This window comes from Neofelis nebulosa, chromosome 7 (genome assembly GCF_028018385.1).
Source record: "Neofelis nebulosa isolate mNeoNeb1 chromosome 7, mNeoNeb1.pri, whole genome shotgun sequence".
In the NCBI taxonomy this organism is placed as follows: domain Eukaryota; kingdom Metazoa; phylum Chordata; class Mammalia; order Carnivora; family Felidae; genus Neofelis; species Neofelis nebulosa.
Genome location: NC_080788.1, coordinates 84,320,124 through 84,346,488, shown reverse-complemented (window position 1 = coordinate 84,346,488; position 26,365 = coordinate 84,320,124). Strand labels below are relative to the sequence as shown.

The 26,365-nt window shown below is 42.6% G+C and overlaps 1 protein-coding gene across 1 annotated transcript in view; it reads left to right on the top strand.

The window, feature by feature from the left end:
- Window positions 1-25,142, top strand: part of EGLN3 (egl-9 family hypoxia inducible factor 3) — a 29,454-nt gene extending 4,312 nt beyond the window's left edge. Inside the window, exons 2-5 of the mRNA XM_058738787.1 lie at window positions 17,837-17,956; window positions 19,782-19,918; window positions 21,900-21,973; window positions 23,425-25,142. Coding sequence (XP_058594770.1) covers window positions 17,837-17,956; window positions 19,782-19,918; window positions 21,900-21,973; window positions 23,425-23,456 — 363 coding nt within the window. The 3' untranslated portion in view covers window positions 23,457-25,142. The remainder of the gene's footprint in view (window positions 1-17,836; window positions 17,957-19,781; window positions 19,919-21,899; window positions 21,974-23,424) is intronic.
- Window positions 25,143-26,365: the final 1,223 nt, after the last annotated feature.

Below are 26,365 nucleotides of genomic sequence, written 5' to 3'. Positions count from 1 at the left end.
TTGTGAACGGTAGGATTCCCTAGTTCACACCTGATTAATTTGCAAGCTGAAAACAGCAAAAAGACAAAACCCAAAGACTGAAGAAGAAAGCGTGGAGTGCTGTGCTCATGTATTTGTTAACAAAGTTGGTTGTTAGGATCCCTGACTGGAGTACTGGACGATGGGGTCATGGGAGGAAGTTGTACTGTGAACAGATAGATCAGTCCCAAACGAGTCCAGACAAATGGTAATTCAGCAATAAGTTACGAATAAAAGAAAACATGTTGCAAGGTGGTAGGTTTGTTCGTCTGCTGCTGAGCAGTAGCAGTTGTGGCCCACCCTTCTCGTGATATCAGGAATGTCTTTTCTTCAAGGGGGCTTATTATCATGGTTGAAAGCTGCTTTAAATAAAAAGGGTATAAAATACTTCACAAATCAGGATATGTCTCAGGACCCTAGCGTAGGAAACACCATCAGGGTTCACAGAAGACCAGAATCACCAACTTGGAACCAGAAAGTCCTAAGGCCAGCTGGTGTATTAGTTTTTTTCTCTGGAGCTTTATGGCCTTTGTCTTTGCTCCGCTCTGGATTTCTTCCCCAATCTACTTACCATCTCGCTTTGGCTGCTTCTCCATGCATATGGCTCAAGATGGCGGCCCCACAGCCATCTTGGAGGCCACCTCAGCCTCAGTCTGAGATCAACAGAGGCTTGACTAACATTCTGGAATCCCTGTTTTCATTCTCTGGAGTAAAGTTTGATGGTTTCACCTTGGCCCTGGGGACCTAACAGCCTGGCTAGAGGGTGGTAGTGGGGCATGTAGAATCATGTGAAACAGTGGTTATCAGGGCCCATGAAAGGTCCCGTTCTCAGACTATGGTGTTTGAGGACCAGACACGATGCCTGGTGTCTCTGTAAGTAAGATCTTAAAAGTCTGCCTGTGAATAAGGTACTTTAGGGGGGGGACGAGTCATGGAGTTTGAAGCACTGGAATATCTTCTTGTTAAGGATGTGAGGAATTTCTATAAAAGGTTTTGTATTTAAAAATAACTTAGCTCCTGGAGGCAGGGTATTAATTCAAGGAAATAATTTATAAAATACAGCCTCAGTTGACAGTGAAGCAGGTTTCCCCATTGGGTGAATTTTTATAATGTTCCTGGTCCATTTTGTTGAATGACACTTAGGAGCAAAGAAAAGACAATAGGGGTGCGTGTGTGTGTGTTTACCTTATAATTTCTTTGGCTCAATTTTGGGCCACTGGCCTCTCCACCACAACCTTACCTGCTTTGTGGTGAAGTGGCAAATCAGCGGGTATCAGTTTATTTATTCGCAAATCATTAAATGCCTTGTGCTGAGGTAGACCTGTGCATGGATTGACACAGGGAGGTAGAAAGTGATTACAGAACTACATGAAGAAGTATGCTGAAAATAGAAAGTGGGGTGAGATAGTTTTGTGGTTTTTTTTTTTTAATGTTTTTATTTTTTGAGGGACAGAGACAGACAGAGTGCTAGTTGGGGAGGGGCAGAGAGAGAGGGAGACACAGAATCCGAAGCAGGCTCCAGGCTCTGAGCTGTCAGCACAGAGCCCGACGTGGGGCTCGAACCCACAAACCATGAGATCATGACCTGAGCCGAAGCCGGATGCTCAACTGACTGAGCCACCCAGGTGCCCCGAGAATGGGGCGAGATAGTTGTCACTAACTTTGCTTTCTCTTTTTCTGGTTAAATAGTCCACTCATGCAGTGATTTGTCATTTTTGTTTCTCTTCTTTGGGCTTTCAGCAACTTCTCTATTTACTTAAAATGAGAAGTGACCAAAATACACTTAAAGTAAGTGGCCCCAAATACACAGAACTTTAATAATACAGGTTTTTGAGCTAACGAGGTATGAGAAATCACACCTGTGCGGTCAGTCGTTCTGCAGGTAAGGTGTTTTTATATTTGGAAAGATGAAGCCTTATACAAGCCCTGGAAGGAGGGATTGGGGCGTGTCTTGGGCCTGAGCAAAGGTGCCTTAGAGAGGGGCTCTCCTGGCTAGGCTTGCTCCATGAGTCAGGTAGACCAAGAGACAGGGTCGTTAAGTTAATTCACCTGCACCAGCACATGATTTGGGGATTTTAAATATAATTACGACTTTAAGTTAATAAACATCCTTAAGTGGAATTATGTGCATCCACCCTTAGGTGGAATTATGTGCATTTGACTTTTGGGTGTCATGAATGATTTCCCTTTCTGACCTTGCTCAGCTCAAGCCAAATTTGTAAATTCCTCCCTGTACCCTGACTCTGGCTAGAAACATCTCAAATTTGTAAATAGCACGCAGTCTTGCGTATTACAACTGCATTCTGAAAACACACCATGTATGGAAGATTTCTCCACTGAAGCTTCAAAGTGGGGTGGAGTTAACCCATAATGAGCAGAGCACATCTGAGAAGCATCTCCAGGCACTTCCAGCATCGTGCACTCCAGGATAAAACTTGGAGGACCTTGCCTGTGGGCCACGTTTGCTCAGTTTGGCAAGACCTCTGCTTCTGAATCACCTTTGTGGTCTTAGGTACAGTAAGTGACATATTGACCCAAGTCTACTGAGCACCAAGGAGGAGCTTACAGGTTAGCACTATAGAGGAGGTTATTAATTCTTTGTTAATTATTACAGCAACAGATTTGCTAATTCCTTTGTAGTATCACTTTGTAGTTGTTAACTAATATCGCTCTAAGAAATGGGTGTCATTTTTCTCTAGTGTTTGTCAAATGCTGCCGTTCTGACTGTAATGATAGCTTGGATGTCTTCTGCTGGGCAGCTGCCAGGGGTGCCCAGCGGGTAGTGGAATCCAGAGGCACTGGAATTGTAAATGCGACAGACAGATCATTTTATGTTGCCAGACTAAGGAATTCGGTTTTGGCAGATTGCCAGGAGCCGTTGATTTGGCTCTGATTCAGAGCCATGTGTCTGTTTACCAAGCAAGATTAGTTAGCTTGGTTCATTATACATACAATTTATACCCCGTTTCCAGCGATTATTTCAATCTTAAACCAACATGGGACTTGCCTTAATTTTGTGTCTTCTTTTGATAATGATTTGTGTGTTACATTCTATTCTTGGTTTTGGTGTGCTGGTAGTGATTGAGGGTTATATTTTTCACTCCCTTCCCCAACTCAATCCCAGCCTTCCAGACATGTGGGTTTATAGTCGTATAATGCAGGCTTTCAGATCTTGTACTGGATTCCCTCATTCGGTACATGAGCATCCCTCATGATCAGTGTCATATTATTATATATACCTCCTTATTAGGCCAAGCCAGCTTTTTATTCTGTAGGGGAGATAATAGTGATCACTGTTTCTCAAGTTCTGGAATAAAAGTGCCTGTTTCCTAGTAGATATTATTTTTCCTTCCAAAATGAGGCCAAAATACTATTCCCATGTAAAAACAGTTCCAAGATACAAAGACTCAAAGAATAGGATAATCGTCCTGATTAGTTCTTCACTGGGAAGAAAACAAAATGAAAAACTCAATTCCAGCTGTCAGTGACATCTCTTTTTGGTTCTACGAGGGGGGACGTGAAGTTGTTTTGAAGTATTCAGGGTACTACTCTTCTGAGCATTGTTTGGGAGTAGTAAGGACATGGCTGTTTGAAACAGACTGAGCATCTCTTGGAGCGTGCTCTGTGTTCTCAGGACGCAACACATCGAACATAGATTCTGCCTGGGCCCCTCCCTCGACGTTCCCTCCTATTTCTACCTCATCGTTCTAGTTAAACCTGAGGGACTATTACTCAGAGTTTCATGCCCCACACAGAATTGACAGTGAGTCTTTTGTGTATCTGTGTGTGTTTGGGATGGCTTCGTTCCGCCTCATACTGTTTTGCAGGTTAATTTGAATGATGGGAGTGGATAAACAAAACCTTTTATTTATTTTATTTTTTTCTAAGATTTTGTTTTTACATCTTTACACCTATTTTGGGGGCTCACAATCAACCCCGAGACCAAGAGTCACATGCTCTGTGGACGGAGCCAGCCAGCCAGGCACCCCTAAATAGAATCTTTTTAAAACACAAAATATTGGTGGTGCTGCCTCTGTGGTGCAGTCGGTTAAGCATCCAACTTTGGCTCAGGTCATGATCTCACGGTCCGTGAGTTCGAGCCCCGCATCGGGCTCTGTGCTGACAGCTCAGAGCCTGGAGCCTGCTTCGGATTCTGTGTCTCCCTCTCTCTCTGCCCCTCCCCGGCCCCTGCTCACACTTGTGTGTGTGTGTGTGTGTGTGTGTGTGTGTGTGTCAAAAATAAATAAACATTAAAAAAAAATTTTTTTTAATTTTAAAACAAAATATTCGACACAGGCAGGAACATGCAGTAAGTATTATTGGTCAAAATTTGGCCTATTTTGTACTGTTTTGGCTTTTTGTCTTTGTTTTGTTTTAGGTTCGCTGTGGAACCTCAAGATTTGTCTTTTTTTTTTTTTTTTGTCTCTTAACAAAATTTTTTTTGCTTTCATAGAAATCCCTGAGGAGGGAATTATTTTCAAGAGACTTATTTTAACCATAGATCACCTGCCTTTGTTTCTCATTCTCCCTGTGATCCATTTTAATGTAATTTTGCCAGAATGTAAGTAGTGTAAAACTCAACACTACTCATGTAGTCTCCATGCATTAAAAAAAACAACAACCATGCTCTCACCCCATTGTCCACTGTACGTGCTGTGAAGTTCTTACCCTGTCATTTAAGGCCCTCCATGTGACCTCATCTGACCCCATCTGCTTAATCTCCTGCTGACCCACTACCTTCCGTCCCAGTCCCTGAAATACTAGAAGCTGATTGGCCAGGCCCACTGAGCCTCCCTATTGTCTTGTGCTCTTCAGAATGCATCTTAGGTGCCTTTTCCATGAAGTCTTCCCTTCTGCAGCCTAGAACTCTGTGGGTAGCTCAGGCCAAGCCTCCCCACTACATGCACGCATACATGAATGTATTTATTTACCTACTTACTTGCTTACCCTGCCGTCCATTTACTTATAAATTCCTCAACGGCAGACACTGGTAAACTTGATATATATATATATATATATATATATATATATATATATATAGTCTCTTACAGTTCATAGGTGTTTGACTTAATTTCATCTTCAAAAGGAACTTTGATTTCAAAGGCTGTCAGGGTGTCAAAAAAGCTATGAATATTTTGTTAGGTGAAAAAAAAAGATTTTGCAGTGTGGCCCCTAATTTCATGTCAAAGTGTTTAAATATTTTATTACGTTAATGTGCTGCGAAGGAGCATCTCAAAGAAAGGACTTTGGCTTTATAAGGTTGTTTTTTGTTTTTTTTTGTTTTTCTCAGTTCTGAAATTTTTTTCTTGGCCCCAGGGGGTAAGGTCTCCAGGTCATACCCAGATCCTGGCAGCTCATACCGTAGGGGTCTGGCTCAGAGAAGCAAGAACACCCAGGACTGTGAGGTTCGAGCCCTGGCTTCTGATCCTGGCTCTGGCAAGTGGTTGTCTCGGGACCTCAGTTTCCACTTCTTCATGAACGAGATGGATTTTTTATTTTTATATTTTAATTTAATTTAATTGGGAGCTACCACTAGACCCTAGGATGGGTACTTTACATCTTATTTCAGTGACCTGAGCCGAAATCAAGAGTCAGACGCTCAACTGCCTGAGCCACCCAGGCGCCCCTAATTTTTTTTCTTAATTGGTCATTTATCTTCTGACTTTGAAACAAGTCTGAAAACCTTGGCTGGTTTTGTGATCTTGGGCCAATCAGTTTTCCGAACCTTACTTTCCTCCTCTAGAACATGGATACAATATTTAACTACCTCCAAGATGATAGGGAGTTAAATGAAAATTGAGACTAAATTTCCATCTGAGAGGGCAAATAGGTGCTCTCAGTGCCTCTTATTTCATTCCCGAAGAGACTCCTACCAGTCACACTCCAGCGCTGACATGACAGTAATCCTCAACAATGCTACAGAGTTACAATTGGAATGTTTCCTGCCAGCTTTAGGAATCACACTGCAAAGCCTGTGCCAAAAACTGCCTGAGGAATTCTCTCACTTCCTGCTCTATGCACCGCCCCCTCCACCAACGACCACCCTCCCCAGATTCACTAGTGACAGTCGCCTCCTTACGCTTTACCTTTTATCATCCAGGGCGAGGTGTTGCACAAAATCTCTTGGTTTTGCCACAGAACAGCCATGGTTCTCCAAGTGTGCTTGTTGGACCGGCCGCATCACGATTACCTGGAAATCTGCTACATAAATATGAGTTTTGGGGCCTCCCCCCAGAACCTAGTGAGTCAGAAACTCACGAGACTTCCAGGTGCTTTTCACACATGCTAAAGTTTTGAGAAGCGCTGAGTAAAGTAAGAGGAGGCCAAATAGGGGTGGTGCTATATCCTTATACTTTCTTAGTAAGAAAATCAAAGTTCAGTCATTTGATCAGATGTAAGCTAATTCATTGCTAGAACTAAAACATACAAGCATGTGTAGTTTATTTGGGAAATTTTTGAGAAAAAGCCACCACATGTTATTAACATGTTCACACATTGTTTTTGTATTTGTATCAGTTAACTTAAATTTTCTAGAGCCAGAATTGGAGCGAAATTGGGAACTGATTCCCTCCTGTTCACGGTGAACGGAGGCAGAAGGAAGAGTCTTTGGGAATGAACTGCAGGGTGTTGCTTTCCCTCCTGTGTCCAACAGTCTTGCGAGAAGTGAGAGCTGAAGGCACCAGGAGGAAGGGGGAAGAATACTAGTGATCTGGGATGAGCACAGACTGGAAGCACAGATTGCCTTGATTTCGTGCTCACTCTTCTGTGCTCCCCGTGGACACCACACAGAAGTCTGAGGTGGTCCCTGGCCCTTGTCCAGTGGGAGACCTGGGAAGACTGCGATGAGGAGCCCTTTGGGGGTGGGGAAGGGGGTAGGGGAGGGGAACACGGACAGCTGAATCCAGCTTTATGGGAATCAAAGGTGCCACCGGGAGGAGGTTGGGGACTAGCAGCTCTTTGCCTCTTCTGATTCCTTGCCTTGGAGGCCTTCGATTTCCCCGTTCAAAGTTCAAGCCTGCGTTTGGTAAGTCACGGGAGTCATCCGAGGCTCACCCTTGCTGCTTTATCGTGGAGTGGAAGCAGGCGCTCTGGAAATAAGAGCACCTGTTTTCAGTTAACAAATGTTTCCTGATATTTTAGAAGCAGAGTTTAGTGGTGGAAAGGTCACGCTTAGTTCTATAATGTTCCATGAGTTACTTTTGGTTTCTGATTCGGTTTCTATGTTTGTAAAATGGGGCTTGTATATATATCAGGAGAACATGGGGAGAATTAAATTAATGACCCCTGTCCCCTGAATTCAGAGCCAGGCACTTCTTTATTTCTAGTCCCCTTGCCGCTCCTAAAATAGTTTATACTCTATTCTCAGAGGAGCCTTTTACTTTCTACTCCTCTAAGTTCCTCCTTCTAGATCTTACCCCTCCTCTAAGCCTCAGGTCTGTGTCCAGTGTATTCTAATTAACGTGATTTTAAGAAGTTCTGTATTCAGTGAGTTCCAGTTCACATGGAAGCAGTGGATTTGTCTCCTCAACAGGCTTTGGCCATGAGGAAGGAAAATTCATCTCATCCCTGGGATTCCTCTGAGTTTACCAGGTGCTGCTCCTTTTGCAAATACATTTTTGTATTTACGTTAAAATTTTTATAAAGATATTTTTAATTTTTTTATTTGCATTTTTGAGAAAGAGAGCTCGTGCAAGTGAGGGTGGAGAGAGAGAGAGAGAGAGAGGGAGAGAGGGAGAGGGAGAGAGTCTCTTAAGTAGGCTCCATGCTTAGCACAGAGCCTGATGTGGGGCTCAGCACAGAGCCTGTCTGTCACGGCCCTGGGATCATGACCTGAGCTAAAATCGAGTTGATGTTCAACCAACTGAGCCACCCAGGAACCCCTAACATTTTTTCTTAAAAAAAAATTTTTTTTAATGTTTACTTATTTTTGAGAGAGAGAGAGAGAGAGAGAGAGAGAGCACGAGCGCAGGGGAAGGGAGGGGGGAGGGCGCAGAGTGAGAGGGAGACACAGAATCTGAAGCAGGCTCCAGGGTCTGAGCTGTCAGCACAGAGCCCGACACGGGGCTTGAACTCATGAGCCATGAGATCATGACTTGAGCCCAAGTTGGATGTTTAACTGACTGAGCCACCCAGGCTCCACCTAAAATTTTTGCTTAATTGGTCATTTATCTTCTGACTTTGGAACAAGTCTGAAAACCTTGACTGGTGCTGACCTGAGCTAACAAGGAAAGGTCCTGAGAGGCTGATTTCCTCCCGTAGAACCTGGGCCTGGAAAGAGCAGCCTGGGATGACTTGGGCTAGTTGTTGAGCAGTTGCATCCTAAGTAGATGTGGGCCCTGCCAGGGCTGCTAAGTGTTTAGAATGGGAGTGAATTTGTCCTCCAGTGGGAGTAACTGAAGCGAAGACCACGTGGACCGCTGGTACTTTGAGGCAAGATTCAGAGTCAGTTTCCTCGGCTCTGTGCTTTTTGTTAACCGCTGCCCACCCTCCACCACCTTGGAGCCTTGGTTCCCAGACTCCATGCCAAGCATGCTGCTTTTTCATAGTTGGTGATTTTTTTCTTTTTTTGCATTTTACAATTTTCTATGATTGTGGAAAGAGTTATAGGCAAGGGTGAGAAGGCCTTCAAGTGCCTCAGGTAGAGCTGAAGATCTCTGTTCCCTCAAAAATGGATGAACTGGTTAATGTTGGACATTAAGTAAGCTGTACAGATAAAGAATGACTTGGTGATGATGGCCTCATGCTCTGCGGCCAGACTAACTGGGTTCAAAAAGGAAAGTTACCTAACCTCCTCGTGCCTCAGTTTCCTCATCTGTAAAACGGAGGTAATGATGGTTCCTGCCTTATGGGTTATTATGAATACTGAACGAGAGATTACTCGTGGAGCTCATACAACAGTGCCAGGCACGTTGTAAGCACTATACAAATGTTTGTTCGGTAAACAGATGTGTCTACTGAATTTCGTGCGTTCTAATTCTACCTGATTTGCCGTGTGTCATTTCTTTCATTGAGCAGATATGTCTTCCTAGGTGCTGAAATGCACACGCAAATATAAGATCTGGTTTCCTAGAAAGTTCTTTGACTTTATTTTTTCCAGCATATTTGCAGTGTTCCTAGTCAATACTCTGAAAATCCAGTGGGAATTGCAGGTGAAGTGTTTTCCTGGTTTTTCTTGGCTTAACAATATTGTTCCAAGGCATTTTTCATGTTGTGTTTTGACTGGTAACTTTTTTTTTTTTGGTATATTAACCATTTATAAAATCTTGTCTTACCAGTTACATTTGAGTTATCATAGATTCCCTGAAATATGTTAGGATTCATTACAGATAAGACTTTAAGGACAGCCGCATTTAATTTTCTGACAATCCTGCAACCACAGATGTTTTCAGAGACTATAGAGAGCTGCAGGTAAAGTTTTGTTTTTCTGATAAGGCTATTTCTCACATCAAAAGAAGTTAAATATTGTGAGTCCCTACCCCCAGATCGCCTCAGGGATCACTCATGAATTTGTTTTTCTAGACAACGAAGATAACTTGTAGGTTCACCTGATAACTTTCAGGGTTAATGACTTCTACTGAGAACTTGTGAGCAGCGTGACTCAGGACAGACAGCTGCTGCTTACCTTCCCCGTAATCAGGAAACTAAATGGGATGGTACGTGTAAAGCACCACCCCAAAGTGCCACCTGGCTACATAGGTCCTCAGGGACATGGCACCTGTTACAATATGGGGAAAGGTATCAGAAAGGATATGGTTAAACGCCCGTCTTAATGTCCTTCACCCTGAGTCTGGCTGACTTTTGCCAATTTCATAAGTGCAAGGAAGCCCTTATTCAAAACATTTCTCTGGTGACTGGAGTAGTGCTGGGGGAGGGCTGTCCTGTGCCGGTTCCCTCCGCAGTCTGCCCTGCGGTGTGCTCGGGTGTGGGCTGGCTGCCACCCTCACGCAGCGCACGTAGCCCTGTCACTCAGCCGTCACCCTGCTGGCCAAGAGCCAGGCCTCCGGGGGGGAAGGGCCGCCTTTCCAAACCCAAACAGCCTGTATTGATATGTCGATGTTCCCCGGCCTGTTTACTGTGCTTAATTGCAGAGCTCTGGCTGAATCCTCTCCAAGGAGAGGAATTAACCACAATTCAGAAAGGAATGACAATAGTTTCTTAAATTCTTGGCCTTGCAGAGTTTCAATAGCTTCTCTGGGGAAGATGATTCACTCAAGTTCATGCACGAAGTGCAGGATTCCCTGTAATAGAATCTCGATCTAGTGCAGTTAGACTTTACAAGGCTGTGAATCCCCTGTGATTTTATATAGACTTGTGTGTGTGTATACGTGTGCATATTTCTGGGGTCGGGGTGGGAGCCTAACTCTTTAATGTAAGAATCTCAAGGGGTTTTGCCATCCGGTAAAACTGTCATCGCTGAGCCAGGAGAACTAAATCGAAGGTTCTAAAGTCTGGGTAGTTGTTGATGGTTTGAATGATCCCCAAACTAGAACCGAATTCCTCGTAGAGCAGAACAAGGACACTGATGGAAAGGTCTGCCTGGGTTTTCAAGTGAAGATGGTAAATTTCAGCCGTTACAGGCATGATGCTCTCACCTGACCTGAAGGGCTGGGTAGATCCACATCACCAGAGCAACCAAGAGTTGGCTATACCTTCTTACTTTTCATTTTCAGAATTACTGAAGCTGTCACATTTCAAAAAAATTAATGCACGAGGGGCGTGATGATTATTGCTCTAAACTGAAGGGGAGGTTTTGTGTAGCAGTGTTCTGGGTACATAGGTTCAGGTAGAGGCATTTTTAGTGTGGGTTTAGAACAAATGAGGAAGGCAGAAGTGGTTCTCCGTGTACAAGTGGAATAACGGGAAACATTTTAATGAATAACTTGAGGTTTGTTGAAAGGCTTACTTGCCTTACAGATGTATTTGTCTGGACTGTCTGGTGTTTTGCTTCTTCTGATTTGTCTGCTCAGACAACTGTGGGAAGGGGAACATGGTAGCTTGGCCACAGCTCACGTTATTGCCCACCAAAAACATATTTCCTATTTTCCCCTCGTTTTGTTACATCGCTCTTTAACTAGAGGCACTAGGAGGAAGGAGGTAGCTAGGTTTGCTCTTAACCAATGAGATAGATAACAGGCAAGATACCAAGATAACTAGTGACAGTTTGCGCAGAGTTTCCTACTTTTTTCTCTAAAGTACCTTCATTATCTACAACTAATTTCTTTAGGTCAATCTGGATGAAGTTGGAATGAATGTATAAAGATTCTAAAGCACTTTTTATGTTTATGAGCTACTCATCATCACCTGGAGAGCTTTTGTTCAGTTTCAGGTACAGGATGGGACTGGCCAATAGTGTGAACTTTGCAGTGTCATTTGTTGGAAACTCTTGCAGAAAGCTTTGCACAGTTGCCTTTATCTTGTCAAGATGTTTTATGAATAGTGTGCAGTGGGAAATTAAGTGACAAGAGTGGGTCCTACAAGGTACCCTTAAAGATTACTTACCCCTGAACCAGGAAGACTGAGAAAGTCTAAAGCAATAATCCCAGTTTGCTTTCTTCCTCCGGATTTAAGTGACTTGCCCTTGAAAAGGATTTTTGTGGTTCTCTCCTCTAGTCCTTGTCAGAGCCAAATGGAAAATGACATTTTGGCTTAATTTATCCTTAGTTTTTCTTTCTTTCTTTCTTTCTTTCTTTCTTTCTTTCTTTCTTTCTTCTCTTGGAACAAAACTTGCAAAGATCATGCCTCTTCCAGTTTTTCTCTCTAGCCTTCCTTATGGTTTACCTGCATAGAGCAGTTTGAAGACTTTTTTTTTAAATTTTTGCTTTTCTTTTTAAAGTTTATTTATTTTTGAGAGAGAGAGGGGGTACCTGAGTCTGCTTGAGCTGGGGGACAGGCAGAGAGAGAAGGAGAGAGAATCCCAAGCAGGCTCCACACTGTCAGCGCAGAGCCTGATGCCGGACTCAGTCTCAGGACCGTGAGATCATGACCTGAACTGAAATTAAGAGTCAGACGCTTAACCGACGGAGCCACCCAGGTGGCCTCGCTTTAAAGGAGGAGTTCAATTTAAATAGGAGTTCAGTTTTAGGGCTAGTGCCTTTGTTGCAGTGGTTAACAATCCCCTCACCACCCCCCAAATTACCAGATGGGTCCCCTTTCTCAGAGGGTGTGTTAGTGAATACAGGACATAAAGTGTACAGATACGGGGCTCCTCTGCTCTGTCCTCATCACATGTGTATGTTAAAATATGTGCTGAACACAAACCACCCAGAAAAATAACCCTGGGAGTAGGTATAGCCTTCAACTCCTCTACCCATGGCTGACTAGAAAAATGGGCAAGTTTATTGCCTCGGTTGTTGTCACCCAGCTATAAACTGGACGCATTTCTAGCCAGAAGGTTTGAGCTGTTGTGTTCTCTACTGTGGTGAGCTGCTTGGCTGTTTTTCCAAGCTGAAGAAGGTGCATGGTCTCGTGTATTTCTTCTCAAGTCTTTACACATTGAGTCCATGTTGTACCGTGAGATCATAACCTGAGCCAAGGTCAAAAGTTGGATGCTCAACCAACTGAGCCACCCAGGTGCCCCGAGTAGCTTGACCTCTTAGGAGACCGCAGACAGTGACCTCATAGTACAGCGCGATGTAGTTTTTTGTGGCCCCGATTTTACAATTGGGATAAAAGCTATTCAGGAGAGTTTATGTGCAAATCTGGTTCAGTTGCTTGCATCCCTCTGAAAATCTGAAGATTTGGAAGAGGGAGCCTTCATTGCAAAGGACAGCAGATTCCCTGGTGTAGGCAGCATAGCACACGCTCCGGAGTTCTGACACATATATGCCTGATTGGCTTCAATCATTTATGTTACTTGGAAGCGCCAGAAGCTATTTGAGTTAGCCAGTCCTGGATTTGAAGCTACAAAACGCTTAAGTAGAATTGGATCCCTGAAGAAGAGGTAGATACTCAGAAGCCCCAGTTGAGGGGAAGACAACTGTGCACACCATCAACTTTAAAAATAGCTAAAGGGGAGCCTGGGTGACTCAGTCGTTTAAGCATCTGACTTCTGCTCAGGTCATGATCTCATGGTTCGTGGGTTCGAGCCCTGCGTCAGGCTCTGTGCTGACAGCTCAGAGCCTGGAACCTGCTTCAGATTCTATGTCTCCGCCTCTCTCTGCCCCTCTCCTGCACATGCTCTGTCTCTGTCTCTGTCTCTGTCTCTCTCTCTCTCTCAAAAATAAATAAACACTAAAAGAATTAAAAATAGCTGAAGAAGCAGCGTTTAGTGTATGCCAGGCCTTGTGCTAGCATTTTACATGGATTAACTCCTTTAATCCTCATAAGCCAATTTGACAGATGAGAAAACTGAGGCATGAAGAGGTTAAGCACAGGTTATCCTGTACTTAGGTGGCATTTTATTTGAAGTATGCTGTGCTTAAGACCATTCATAATTCAAAACAAATCCTTGGAAAGACTGACTGGTATTTCTGCCTGCTAGTTAGGGGGGGTCTAGCAGTGGACCAAAATACAAATATAAAGGTCACTCAGCCAGGTAGCTTTGAATTTATGCTATTCTTGCCAATTTTTTTAAAAAACGGATTCACATCTATTGCAAATTTTACAAATAAAATGAGCTGATTAATATTTTAATTTGTGAAGTTAAAATTACATAAAAGTCCCCTTTATTACTTAAGATCAAGTCAGACTGGCGAATCGGACTTCAAAGTCATGAGCAATGTGAAATATGTTTCCATAAAAATCTAGGCCGTTGGTTGTTATTAGAAAAGTGATGAGTCTTACTGGAGGCTAGATGGGGCAGACGCACCTCCTTCCCACCTGTGGGTCTAAAATGATCATCATTGCTGAGTGGACAGTGGGTGTTGATGATGGCACTTTTTGAAAATGGTTTATATGTACAATCAAGCTGTGGCTGATTTCAGTCAAGAGTGTTCTGTGTAGGCATCAGAATGGAAATCTTTGTCTTTCAGTTTTCAACCTTGCCTTTTGGATTGATGAGATATGGCTTCTTATGAAGCCAGCTCAACGATAACTCCCAAGAGAACCACTGTTCTCTTTTCTGCCCGTGGCATTCGGGGAACAGATTTTGTTACTTGGATTTGGCTATTAAAGTTCTGTGTATCTGTGTGCATCTTCAAAGAATGCATACACAGTTCCTGCCTGAACATGGCCACCTAGATGGCTAGAGCACTTATCTCTGGTCTAGAGCCAGCTTGGGTGGGGTTCACCCCTCTGCTCATTTCCTTTTGCTACAGAGCTCTGGAAAGGCCTCCTGGAGTGGTTGGGGGCTGGGGGGGGGGTGCACAGTGGGGTCAGAGGAAGGAATGGTAAGTGCATAAGGGGACATGTGGGTTTATTTACACATCTAAGAATACAACTCTAGGGCTATCTTGTACATGCTATTGTGGACCGCACTAATATGTTATTAAACTTCTATAAATTTCAAATATTAATCCAGTCAGGAAGTGTTGGCAAATAAAAGGTCCACAATAAATGAGTCATCCTCCTGATCAGTGTCCGTGTTATTGCTTGACATGTTGGTCACACAATAATTCAAGTACTCTGGCCCTGTTCTTCACTGTTCGGAAGCATTCTCCTCCTTTATACATTATAAATCCCTTCCCAGGCTTGATGAGGTTTAGATAGCAATGCAGTTGAACCGGTCAGTTTCCGGGGTTTGTTTCTGCCCCGTGCACAAATTGGCACAGAAATGCACGACTAGTTGTTGAAGTGAGCCTTGCTTCTCAGCATATCCTCAGCCTCCTGGTTCTAGACTGTATCAGAGACCAGCAAATAGTTGGGAATGTGCCCAAGCCAAGACGTATCTCCAATGGCTCTTGTCCAGAAAACACTGATAAAATTGGCCTATGTAGTTTCGACAGGCCCACTGAGGCCCGCAATAATTTCCTTCCATTGTTTCAAACTTGATGCTCTGGCTTCAGAAACCAGGAGAGAGGGTGAAGATTCACCCTGGCCAGAAAAATGTCCTCCATTCCCCTTCCTTAAGCAATCAGATACTTTTCTGGCACTTAGGGGTTTTGTGCCTAATGGAGTTTAGGGATTATTCCTGGTGTCCCAAGTCCCTGGGATGTGCTAGCTCTTTTTCGGTGTATATGTTTTATAGATGCAGCAATTCGTAAAGGATGTACTTCTGTGTGTTTGTGTCTATTTTTTTCCAGTATTTAATACAAACTGAATTCTGAGGCAAATGAGTGCTTCATTATGCCCTGAAGAACCCTGTGGCTCCTTCTGGGGTTGCTGCTTAGATAGAGTCTTAGACCTTCAGAGGCCCTCCAACCCAAGCCCCTCTTTATAGAAAAGACACTAAGCCTGGGATCACACAATTAGTTGCTGAGTGAACCAGATGGCAGGCATCCAGACCACTGACCTTTTCCTTAGAGTAGAGCTGTTTAAGAATATAAGATTATATAGCATTGATGGAGCGCTTCTTCCTTTCAAGACTTCACAGTGGGGAGAGGCTGAGATGGTGGGGAATCTAGCCTATAATTGTTTGTGGCTTAAGTGACTTTCATTATTGGCTCAGTGGTGGCTCTTATAATCCTAATAGCTGCTTCCAGGGATGAGTAATTCCCTAGTCATTATGGGGGACTTCATTTATCTCTTCTTCCCAGCCAGGCCCATCATTTCTGCCTGCTGCCAGTTAGCTTTCTCCAAGCCATCCTTTGCCTGATGGTACCACATTTGTTAAATCTTGATTGCAGGAGCCTCAGAATTCCACTTTCTGAACGAGGTTAGGGCTAACAGCCTAACTTCAGCTCCAAGATGACATTGCGTTGACATTTTAGATGTTCAGAGGCAGGATGTGGGCATTGATAGCTGCACGCGGGGGACGGTGATTTAAGCGTTAAGATCATTGTAAAGCTGAGTTACTCTTCAGCCTTATCGTTATTCTAGTATGTAGTGTGCATGAAGCCTTTGAAGCTACATGCTTCGTTCATGTTTTCGTGCTATAGCTGGGAGTGACTTGGCCCCACAGCACTGAAGCTGATCCTTTGAGCCACTAGTGCATTAGTTTGGGCCTCTCTACGTGACTGATCATTTTACCAGTGAAACAACCCTGCCCTTTATGAGGAAAAATACCAACTGGATCACTACACGTATGTTTGGAGATAGGTTTTTAAAATGACAAAAATCTCAGGACGCCTGGGTGGCTGTCAGTGAAGCATCCAACTCTTGATTTAGGCTCAGGTCATGATTTCACGGTTCGTGGGATCGAGTCCTGCATTGGGCTCTGTGCTGTGAGCATGGAGCCTGCTTGGATTCTCTCTCTCTCTCTCTGTCTCTGTCTCTGAAAATAAATAAACTTTAAAAAAAATAAAATGACAGAAATCTCTATTGATCTAGGTAGAATGTAAACTTACTCTTCAGAGGAGAGAGCCACTTGCTAATTCACTTATCAAATTTTATTATTTTTTAATTTTTTAATTTTTAAAATATTTATTCACGAGAGAGAGAGAGAGAGAGAGAGAGAGAGAGAGAGAGAGAGAATGAGTGGGGGAGGGGCAGAGAAAGAGAGGGAGACACAGAATCTGAAGCAGGCTCCAGGCTCTGAGCTTTGAGCACAGAGCCTGATGTAGGGCTCGAACCCACAAGCTGTGAGATCATGACCTGAGCTGAAGTAGGATGCTTTACTGACTGAGCCGCCCATGCACTGCATGCGTGCGCGCGCACACACACACACACACACACACACCCCTTATCAAATTTTAAACAGACACCTTCCATGTGTCAGGCACTGTTCTGGGCACTAAGATGCATTGGCCAACAAAACAGGAGAAATATCCCTTTCTTCATTTTATGTTGCCAGTTCCCATATCTTCCCTGCATATATCTCATCCCTATGAAAATGTTTTACTTATTTATCTGTTTCCATCCCTATGAAAGTATTTTAGAAATAAGGCAGTGTCCTGTGGAAAGAACTAGCTTTTGCACTTTGCCCATTTTTTTCTACTCCTTGCTATAATTTTCCCATGGGACAATTAGAGGTTTGGTACCCTAGTAATAGTAATTCTTTAATAGTAATTTTCAGTAAGATTTGTATGGCTTTCTACTTTATCCCTCCACCTGGCTGATACAGGTAGTGCTTGGACAAAGGAAGAAAACTTCAGGATATCATCTGATGTGATAATTATCAGTAGGAGAGAAGACAGTAGGAGTGTATTGAGAAACACACTGAGACGTGTCTGTGGCTTCTTTGTGAATTGCGCCTGATCACACTGCCTGTCCTAACAAATTGGGGCATAGCTTCCTTCTGATTGACCCTTCCTTTCCTGTTCTTTCTGTCCTAAGCATTTTATTGAGCAAGCCTGATCTTTTCACCCTTTGTGGTTGGTTCCTGTCTCTTTGTCAATGCAACCATCACCATTGTTCTAAGACAGTGGGTGATTTGGTGATTCAGGAGCACTTATTACACCAGGCATAATCCCTAAACTCCATTACCTAGCGATCCTGATTTTGTGGGCCTAGGGTGGGAGCCCAGAACCTACTTTTGCCAAAAGAAAGATTGGAGAAAAGCAGGGCATCCTGATGATGTAGCTGGATTACGGTCTGAAACGTTCCAGAACTGTGGGAATATGGCTGAACCACTTTTCACTTGGGCTGAGCCTAAGGTATGACTTGGCTGTTAATCTTATATGATGAAGAGTCTAGATGCACGTACTGTGCATGCAGTTAAGGAGCCAGCAGCCACTTGTAAATGTCACATAGCACCCAAGGAGACTTCTGTTACTCAGCTGTTCCCCAATAGGAGTGGATTGTCTCAGCTTTGTTAACCAGCTTTCTTGGGATTTCTCCATAGGCAATGGTGGCTTGCTACCCAGGAAATGGAACGGGTTATGTTCGACACGTAGACAACCCCAACGGTGACGGTCGCTGCATCACCTGTATCTACTATCTGAACAAGAATTGGGACGCCAAGGTACTTTGGACTAAAGGGAGTAGAGTGTGGGGTTAGAAACTATAGGAAGCTAATTCAGATGACTTAGAGAAGGGTTTGGAATTCATAATTCCCATGAATGAATCTTTTCTACATCACCATTTCCCTTTTTTCTCCTACTGTGGTATTCGTACTTAAGTTGACGAGATGAAAATAACAGATATCAAATTAATTTGATGGGAAAGGGCGTAGGGGAGGGTCATTACTAGGTTATGGGAAGGGTGGTTGATAAAGAGAAGGTAATTTAGTATTTTAAGAATGGGGATCAGTTCTATTTTTTCATCTACTCCAGAGCTGATAGGATTTTCAGTGCACACAGTAAGATATATACTTTTCCCTTCCAGCAGCAACATTGAGAGAATTCCACAAAAATAGAACTAACTGTAGGATATAAAACTGTCCCCAAGCGAGGTTTCCCACACAGTCCTCTTGGGGTGATATGTTTCGTTGGTGGCCGCTTGCCATGGCTCTCCTTGGTTTGTGAATGCCAAAGGCTTTCTGGCTTTTTTTTTTTTTTTTTTTTGAACATATAGATAGATTAGAGATATGAAATCTGGTTCCACGCTTACAAACATTTGTCTGGAATTCGTATGCTTTCTGAAAGCTAAGGATGATTTAGGAGTCTGAGAAGTCAGAGAACTTTTCAAGCTCATTTGGCTTTTGAACCTTCTGCATCTCCGTTTCCTGTTCATTAGGGCAGATATTGGTTGTCCTAAAGCAAAGATATTTTATCTGGCTTCAGGAAAACAAAACCTGGGAAACCACTGAATCAGAAGAGACAAGGCTCATCTCTTCTCCCTATTTGGTAACATGACTGGAATATGTCCCTTAGTTGTCTTTTAAAATCGTGAAAGGTAGTGTTACAGGCAAGAGAGTAATCACATCAGTGATAATAAATCACAAAGTATGAAATCATTCAACAAATATTTGAGTGCCTGTTAATGCCAGGCATTGTGCTGTGCGGAGACATTGATGTGTGAGACCTGAATTCTACTTTGATATGGTTATCCTAACAGGAGATTGGGGTGTATGTATTTTTAAAAAGTAGTCTGAGGAAGAGAGCGATACATGTAATACAAGGTGCGGACGAGGCGGTTTGCGTTCAGAAAAAAGAGCATGGAAGTTCCAACTGATGAGATCACCTAGGAGTTGGAGGATTTCAAAAGAAAACTATAAATTCTTTTTTTTTTTTTATTATTTTTTAATGTTTATTTATTTTTGACAGAGAGAGAGCGTGAGCGGGGGAGGGGCAGAGAGAGAGGGAGACACAGAATGCGAAGCAGGCTCCAGGCTCCGAGCTGTCAACACAGCCCGATGAGGGGCTCGAACTCACAGACCGTGAGATCATGACCTGAGCCGAAGTCGGACCTCAACCGACTGAGCCACCCAGGCGCCCCGAAAACTATAAATTCTAACTGAATGAGATGTTCTGTGTGATGACTCTCCTAGGAAGTTCGTAATATTAAGTTGAACCGTATGAAATTGCTGGTGGGTTTTTGTAGGTCAAAACCTGTCAAATGTTGGCAATTTTGTGTGATTGGACCTAACCGCACCCCCACTTTGTATCCGTGGATTTTGTGATGGGGGTAGGAAGGCTTCATTTGGTATGAGGTGGTGCGAGAGGTATGACCAGATAAGTCTGAAGTAAAATTTAGTACATGGTGGAAGGTTGAAGAGAATCTGGGGAGTAATATACACCTGGATTAGAGGTTGGAAGATGGCATTGTTTCTAGATGAGGCTGAAATACCATTGTTAGTTAATTATGTGTGAGGCTAGGAAATAATCCATCTCCTTTGTGGCCTTCAGCTACACGGTGGGGTCCTGCGGATATTTCCAGAAGGGAAATCATTCATAGCGGATGTGGAGCCCATTTTTGACAGACTCTTGTTCTTCTGGTCAGACCGTAGGAACCCACATGAAGTCCAGCCTTCCTATGCGACCAGGTAACAGCCAAGGCCATGATTCCTCCTTAGAAGCTTTTTGTACAACTCGGTTCCCACAGAATTCCCTAAACTTGTGTCCTGTGCATTTGAGGGACCAAGCACACCCCAAAGCTGACAGCATACCTCTTTGGAGGCAATAACAGTTAAAGGAGAAACTGGATTCCTTAGGTTCTTTACAAAAGCTAATGTCAATTTGAACTGTTAACAAATTGTTTTCCATTAGGTGAGCATTGTGGATTCCAGATTTCCCACAGTGCTTTTCTCTTCTTTCTTTGCCACTTCTACCTTAAACAGATTTAACATTGAACTGTCCCTGGAGAATGCTGGCTATCCCATATCAGAAATTCTCATGGTTAACTCGGGGTGAATTGACACGTTGCCAATCGCAAACAGAGAAGGAACCTTGAAGAAGAAAGAGGAATTTGTTCCTACTTCTTTTCCTTTTTACCCTTTCCTTTGCTTAAAATTGGTGTGGGCCCACTATACCCATCCTGTCCCAATAATTGGATTTTTAAAAGCCCCATCTTTAGATCAAGCATGAGATTTTCAGAGTAACTGAATAACTGAACTTGTATCATTTAGGGGCGCCTGGGTGGCTCAGTCGGTTAAGCGTCTGACTTAGGCTCAGGTCTCACGGTTTGCAGGTTCGCACCCCACCTTGGGCTCTCTGCTGTCAGCGCAGAGCCTGCTTCAGATCCTCTGTTCTCCTCTGTCTCTGCCCCTCCCTGGCTTGTGCTCTCTTTTCTCTTTCAAAACAATCATGGAAAAAAAAAAAATTCTAAAATAAATAAATAAGTAAATAAACTTGTATTGTTTAGTATTAATCTAGAAACTCTTGACATAACCCTAACTTCGGATTCTGCCTCTTATTACCTTTGTCTTGTGGCCAGAGCTGTTAACCAGGTGCAGCTGGAGTGCTGTGGGGGTGCAGTTTGCATGGGGAATCGCAGTTGGGGGCAGGGGGAGAGAACTTGGGTAGGGTAATGACTGAACCCTAACAAGCCTAATTAAATTAGAATCACATGTGTAAAGTATTTAAGATTTATAGCTGTTCCCCTCCAGAAATCACCGATCTGAGCCTCACACAGAGTTGCATATTAAATGTCAAATTGGAATGTGCCCTAGGTGAGCAGGTAACTAATTCTACCACCAGAGCCTGCTTGTGGCTTGTTTAATGGGGTATGGTAATTGGACCCTGTCATTTCTGCCAGAATTCCCTCGTCATTCCCCAATCCCTGGATGACCAAAGTCACAGGAGAAACATTAGACGTTGATGGGAAGCACCTGAAAAAAATTTGAATGCTATTCTAGAAATTCCAGTAGCTAATAGTAATTATAAAGTGAAACTTTTTGAAAACTCGTGCATGAAATGACTCCTATTACAGTCTAACCCATAGATGGGATAAAGCAAATTAATGGGAACACAGTAGAAAGCTTGAGGGCATCATTATTCCCTTGTATCTTTGCCTTAGTATCCAAAACTAGAGAAAGCCAGCCAAGAGCTTTAAGTGTTCTGTCATTTAAATAAATTGCTCTTCAAAGGTTTACTCAACTGTCACCTCCTCTTTGCGCTGTCTCCAACATCTTGGGTCTCCCAGTCTTTAGCAGAATGACACCCTTCTAGTCTTTTTCTGTGTAGATCATCTTGACCGGATACATTATTTGTGAAGTGGCCTGCCTCCCCTGTGAAAGCCTGCGCTCCTTGAGAAAGGGGCAGATGTATTCTCATGATCATTTGAATTCCCATTGCTCAGGATAATGCCTGGTGCATACTTGGAATTCCTTACGTGCTTTATTACATTTAAATAGAATTGAAACCAGAGAAGTTTATTTTAAATTAAAATTGGGATGGACTTCTAATAATAGGGACAACTTTAAATGCTGGCTTTATAAATGACTCTGATGTGAGATTCATAGCATTTTAATTTTTTGGTAGTGTTTTTAAGCTTCTTTTCTTATTATATTTGCTTATCTTTCACAGATACGCTATGACTGTATGGTACTTTGATGCTGAAGAAAGGGCAGAAGCCAAAAAGAAATTCAGGAATTTAACCAGTACGTGTGCGAAAATTTTCTGTGACTTTTCATCAAGTCAGTCTTTGACTTTTATTTAAGATTTTTTGTATATATTCTAATATACAGTTGACCCTTGAACAACGGGGCAGGGGTGGGGGTGGGGGAGGGTGTTAGGGGTGCCGACCCCCCTGCAGTTGAAAATCTGCATATACCTTTTGACTCTCCAGAACTTAGCTACTAATTGCCTACTGTTGACAGGAAGCATTAAACATAAAGTCAACACATATTTTGTATGCTCTATGTATTTATGTGCTGTATTCTTACAACAAAGGAAAAGCTAGGGGAAAGAAAATGCCATTAAGAAAAATCCTAAGGGGGGTGCCGGGTGGCTCAGTCCGTTGAGCCTCTGACTTCAGTTCAGGTCATGAGCTCGCCCTTCATGAGTTTGAGCCCCGTGTCGGGCTCTGTGTTGGCAGCTCCCAGCCTAGAGGCTGCTTCAGATTCTGTGTTTCCCTCTCTCTCTGCCCCTCCCCTGCTTGTGCTCTGTCTCTCTCTCTCTCAAAAATAAATTTAAAAATTAAATTAAAAAAAAAAAAAGAAAAGAAAAGTCCTAAGGAAGAGAAAATGCATTTACAGTACGGTGCTGTATTCGTCGAAACAAATCTGTGTATGGGTTCAACAAACCTTGAACCCATATTGTTCAAGGGTCAGCTGTACTCTGTTCTGTCTCAGCCTTGGCTTAGCTTCAGATGTAATGACATCTTGATGGGCTTAATCCTGAACCCCTGGCCTGGGCTCTGCTGGAAAAAATCAGAAAAAATGCAAATGGCATTCATCCCCTGTGAATGTCCACTGATGGTGTGACAGGTTATAATACATGGGAAATAGTTAACTTTTTTCGTTAATGTTCAGCCATCAAACATAACATTCAATTTGGCCCCTGATTTTGGCACATTTCATAGGGGATCCTGTGGAGGCCAGTTAGAATGGTTGATTTATTCTATTGGTGTGGGACTGTGACTCTGTCTACAGACACTGGGCTCATGTAATACAAACCGAATGTGACTTAGCACCATTCCTGTCCTGCCTCCAGTTGTAGGCCAGCATTTCGCAAAATCTGTTGTACATCCTGCTAGTCTGGCCAAGTTGGTTTTCGAAAGGTAAATCTCTGGCCCCTTAAATGTATTACATACTATATTCCTCTCTTGAAGAGTCACAGTGGTCATTGGCATATTAATCAAGACAAGCTAATCTACGATTAAAATAAAGATATATGTAACATTGCCCAACCCATGACCCATTTGGACTGTAGTTCTATCAAAAACCAAAGAAAACACATTTTGCTAAGTGCTGTCATGGGGCACTGTGTTCAACTTTGTATTATAAGATGGGAAGTTTTCACTGGAAGCTATTTTGATGACACTTGGGACATTAAACTCATCAGATTTGGCTCCTTCCCCTCTTTATTTTCTTTCCTGTCCCCAACCCAGGGAAAACTGAATCGGCCCTCACCGAAGACTGACTGTGCTCTGAAATCCACTGGCCTCATTCATTTTAGTAATGGTTCCCGAATTCTCTTTAAGAGTTGAGATCCAAAGAAGGCCTCTTCGGTGACTCAGTGACAAGAAATCCCCCTCCTGCTTGCATCATTCACATCCCTGTCTGACGTATGGTACTTTGTGTTTTCTTGCCGAGATGGCATCCACCTTCAGACACTCTCCTTGCAAGATGAACTCATTTGCTAACGCCAGAAATGCCTGCAGACGACCTAGCTGGCCAGCGGTTTAACTGATAGATTTGGTAATACTAGCTATCAAAACAAGATCATGGAAGCATGGGCAAGGGAGTGAATCTTACTTGCACTTTATGTACACTTCCTGATTTGAAAGGAGGAGGTTTGCCAAGAAAAAGCAACGGTGACAGATGCCACAGAGAGGCATCATTGAAGCCTTAACAGCAGGAAGCAGAAATTTGTGTCATCAGAACAATTTCCAGATGTTCTTAATCCAGGGCTTTTGGGGTTTCTGGAGAATTATCACAATCTAATGACATTATTACCTCTAGAAAGGGCTGCTGTCATAGTCATCAATTTGTAAGTATCCTGTGGGTGGACATTCTTTTTTTCCTGGTCCTGCAACCTGGACTTTTCTGCCTCTGCCCCATTTTTCTGACATTAGGACTTTCTGATCAAAGATGATACACCATTTATTTTTTATTTTCACTTCTTACGTGGAGGACCTAATTCCCCAGAGGCAAAAACCAGGCATAAATTGTTCGGGTTACTTTGTTGAAGTGGATTTTGAATTTACATCAAAGGGGAAAAGAACCTACCTGGAAGGTAGTTCGGAGACCACAACCTCTAAAAACGGTATCAAAAGACGTGCGTCTGCCGATACACAATAATCCTCAAGTATGCATCGTGAACAATTTGAGAATGGCAATGGTGTTAGAAATGTAGGCCTTCCCATGTTTCAGTTTTCCTTTTTAATGAGCTCACCCTTCTTCTTTAACAGAATGAGAAAATAACAAAAAACGGGGCATTGTATTTTAAAATTGAAATGGAAATAAAACAAAAAAATCCTGAAAAGCTATTTGAGTTTGTCCACATTTTCTGTTCCTAGTAGCCTTTCTTCAACAGAATTGACTCTTCAGATCCACTGTGGTTGGCAGTATGTCCAGAATCATGGAATTTGCTAGAAATGTGGAAGATTCCACTACAGCAGAGCCACAGATTCCACCGTCTCAAGAACCCTGTATTGTGCACCTATTTTACGAAAGTTACTCTTCCTGGTTTTCAATTCCATTTTCATATTTTAAAATCCCTTTCGTTTCTTGCTTGCAAATCTCATGAACATTAAAGAGCCAGAAATATCTTCTTTTGTCATTTACAGATATATACACTTTCCAAGAAAGAAGCTTATTTTTTTTTTTTCCGTTTCTGGTTTTGGAAAATTTCCACATAAGGCTTGTCTTCATTCTCACAACTGCTCTATTTTTTTTTTTCATAGTACTTATCATCTTCTAACTTACTATGTAATTTACTTATTTATTATGTTTACTGTCTTATATCTTTTCTCTAGAGTGTAAGCACAATGAAGACAGGGATTTTTGTATGTTTTTAATCAATGGAATGTATTCCCAGAACCTAAAATAGTGCCTGGCACATTAAGGGCTCAGTAAATACTTGTTGAATAAACTTGGTCTCCTACTTTAGTGTCTTAGTGGTTTGATTTATTTCCTCCACCTTTGGCAGAAAGGGCTCGCTGGAGTTTTTTTGTGCATATCTTTCTCTCGTTGACCTACAAATCGAGGCTAAGAGTTTTAGAAAGCTTTGGTCATAGTGTCATTCTATATTTGTTTACCTGTTGGAATAGGTCGTTGAACACTCTGAATCTGAAAATTGAACAAAGAAGAATTCTGCCCTTTAATAGCCTGGGACTATGGGAGTAACATAAGAATAACTTCAGGGGCGCCTGGGTGGCTCAGTCGGTTAAGCGTCCGAGTTCGACTCAGGTCACGATCTTGCGGTCCGTGAGTTTGAGCCCCGCGTTGGACTCTGGGCTGATGGCTCAGAGCCTGGAGCCTGCTTCGGATTCCGTGTCTCCCTCTCTCTCTGCCCTTCCCCCATTCATGCTCTGTCTCTCTCTGTCTCAAAAATAAATAAACGTTAAAAAAAAATTAAAAAAAAAATAACTTCAGATAGGACAGGGTGCATCCTTCAACACTTCTGGTGAAATACATCAGTAGGAGAAAAGAAAGAACATCATCTGCTAGGAATTTTATATTCTATAAAATTGTAACTTTTTTCCATGGTTGCTAATGTCATGAAGATGCTAGTGACAAGATTCTGAAGGAATATCCTGTCATTCCAATAGTATGTCTTGTATCTTTCATTTTAGTCAATATTTTGACTTGCCAGAAGATCTGACCCCTTAGGCCTTGCTTATTTCCTTCAGGCAAAGGTCCTATAAACTAATAAACTATAAATGAAATCAATTTTTAATGCACTGATTTTTTTCATGGTTGATTTTGAGCCCTGGAAGATTTAACCTGGAAAATAAAACTTTAATAGGGTCTGCTTTTTGCTCCTGTCTTTGACAGCCCACTTAGGGGAAGACTTAACCCTGCTGAAGAAACATTATTTGGCAAATAATTTGATCAATTTCCTTTATATTCCTGGCAATGAAATGTTAAGAGCCTACCTCAGTGTTACGTCACCTATATAGTACAGAGCCCTTGGCAGGAGATTAAATTTTGAACCAAAGATCTGACTTCATGGAAATAAAAAGTCTTACCTAAGTGCATTAAATAGATCTTTAGTAGAGTAGTTAATACCAATTAAATGCTAGGCTGTCCGAATCATGAATTATCCACTCAGACATGATTTTGTTTTTCTTCTTTAAATAACTCCGGTTTTTTAGAGGTTGGGTC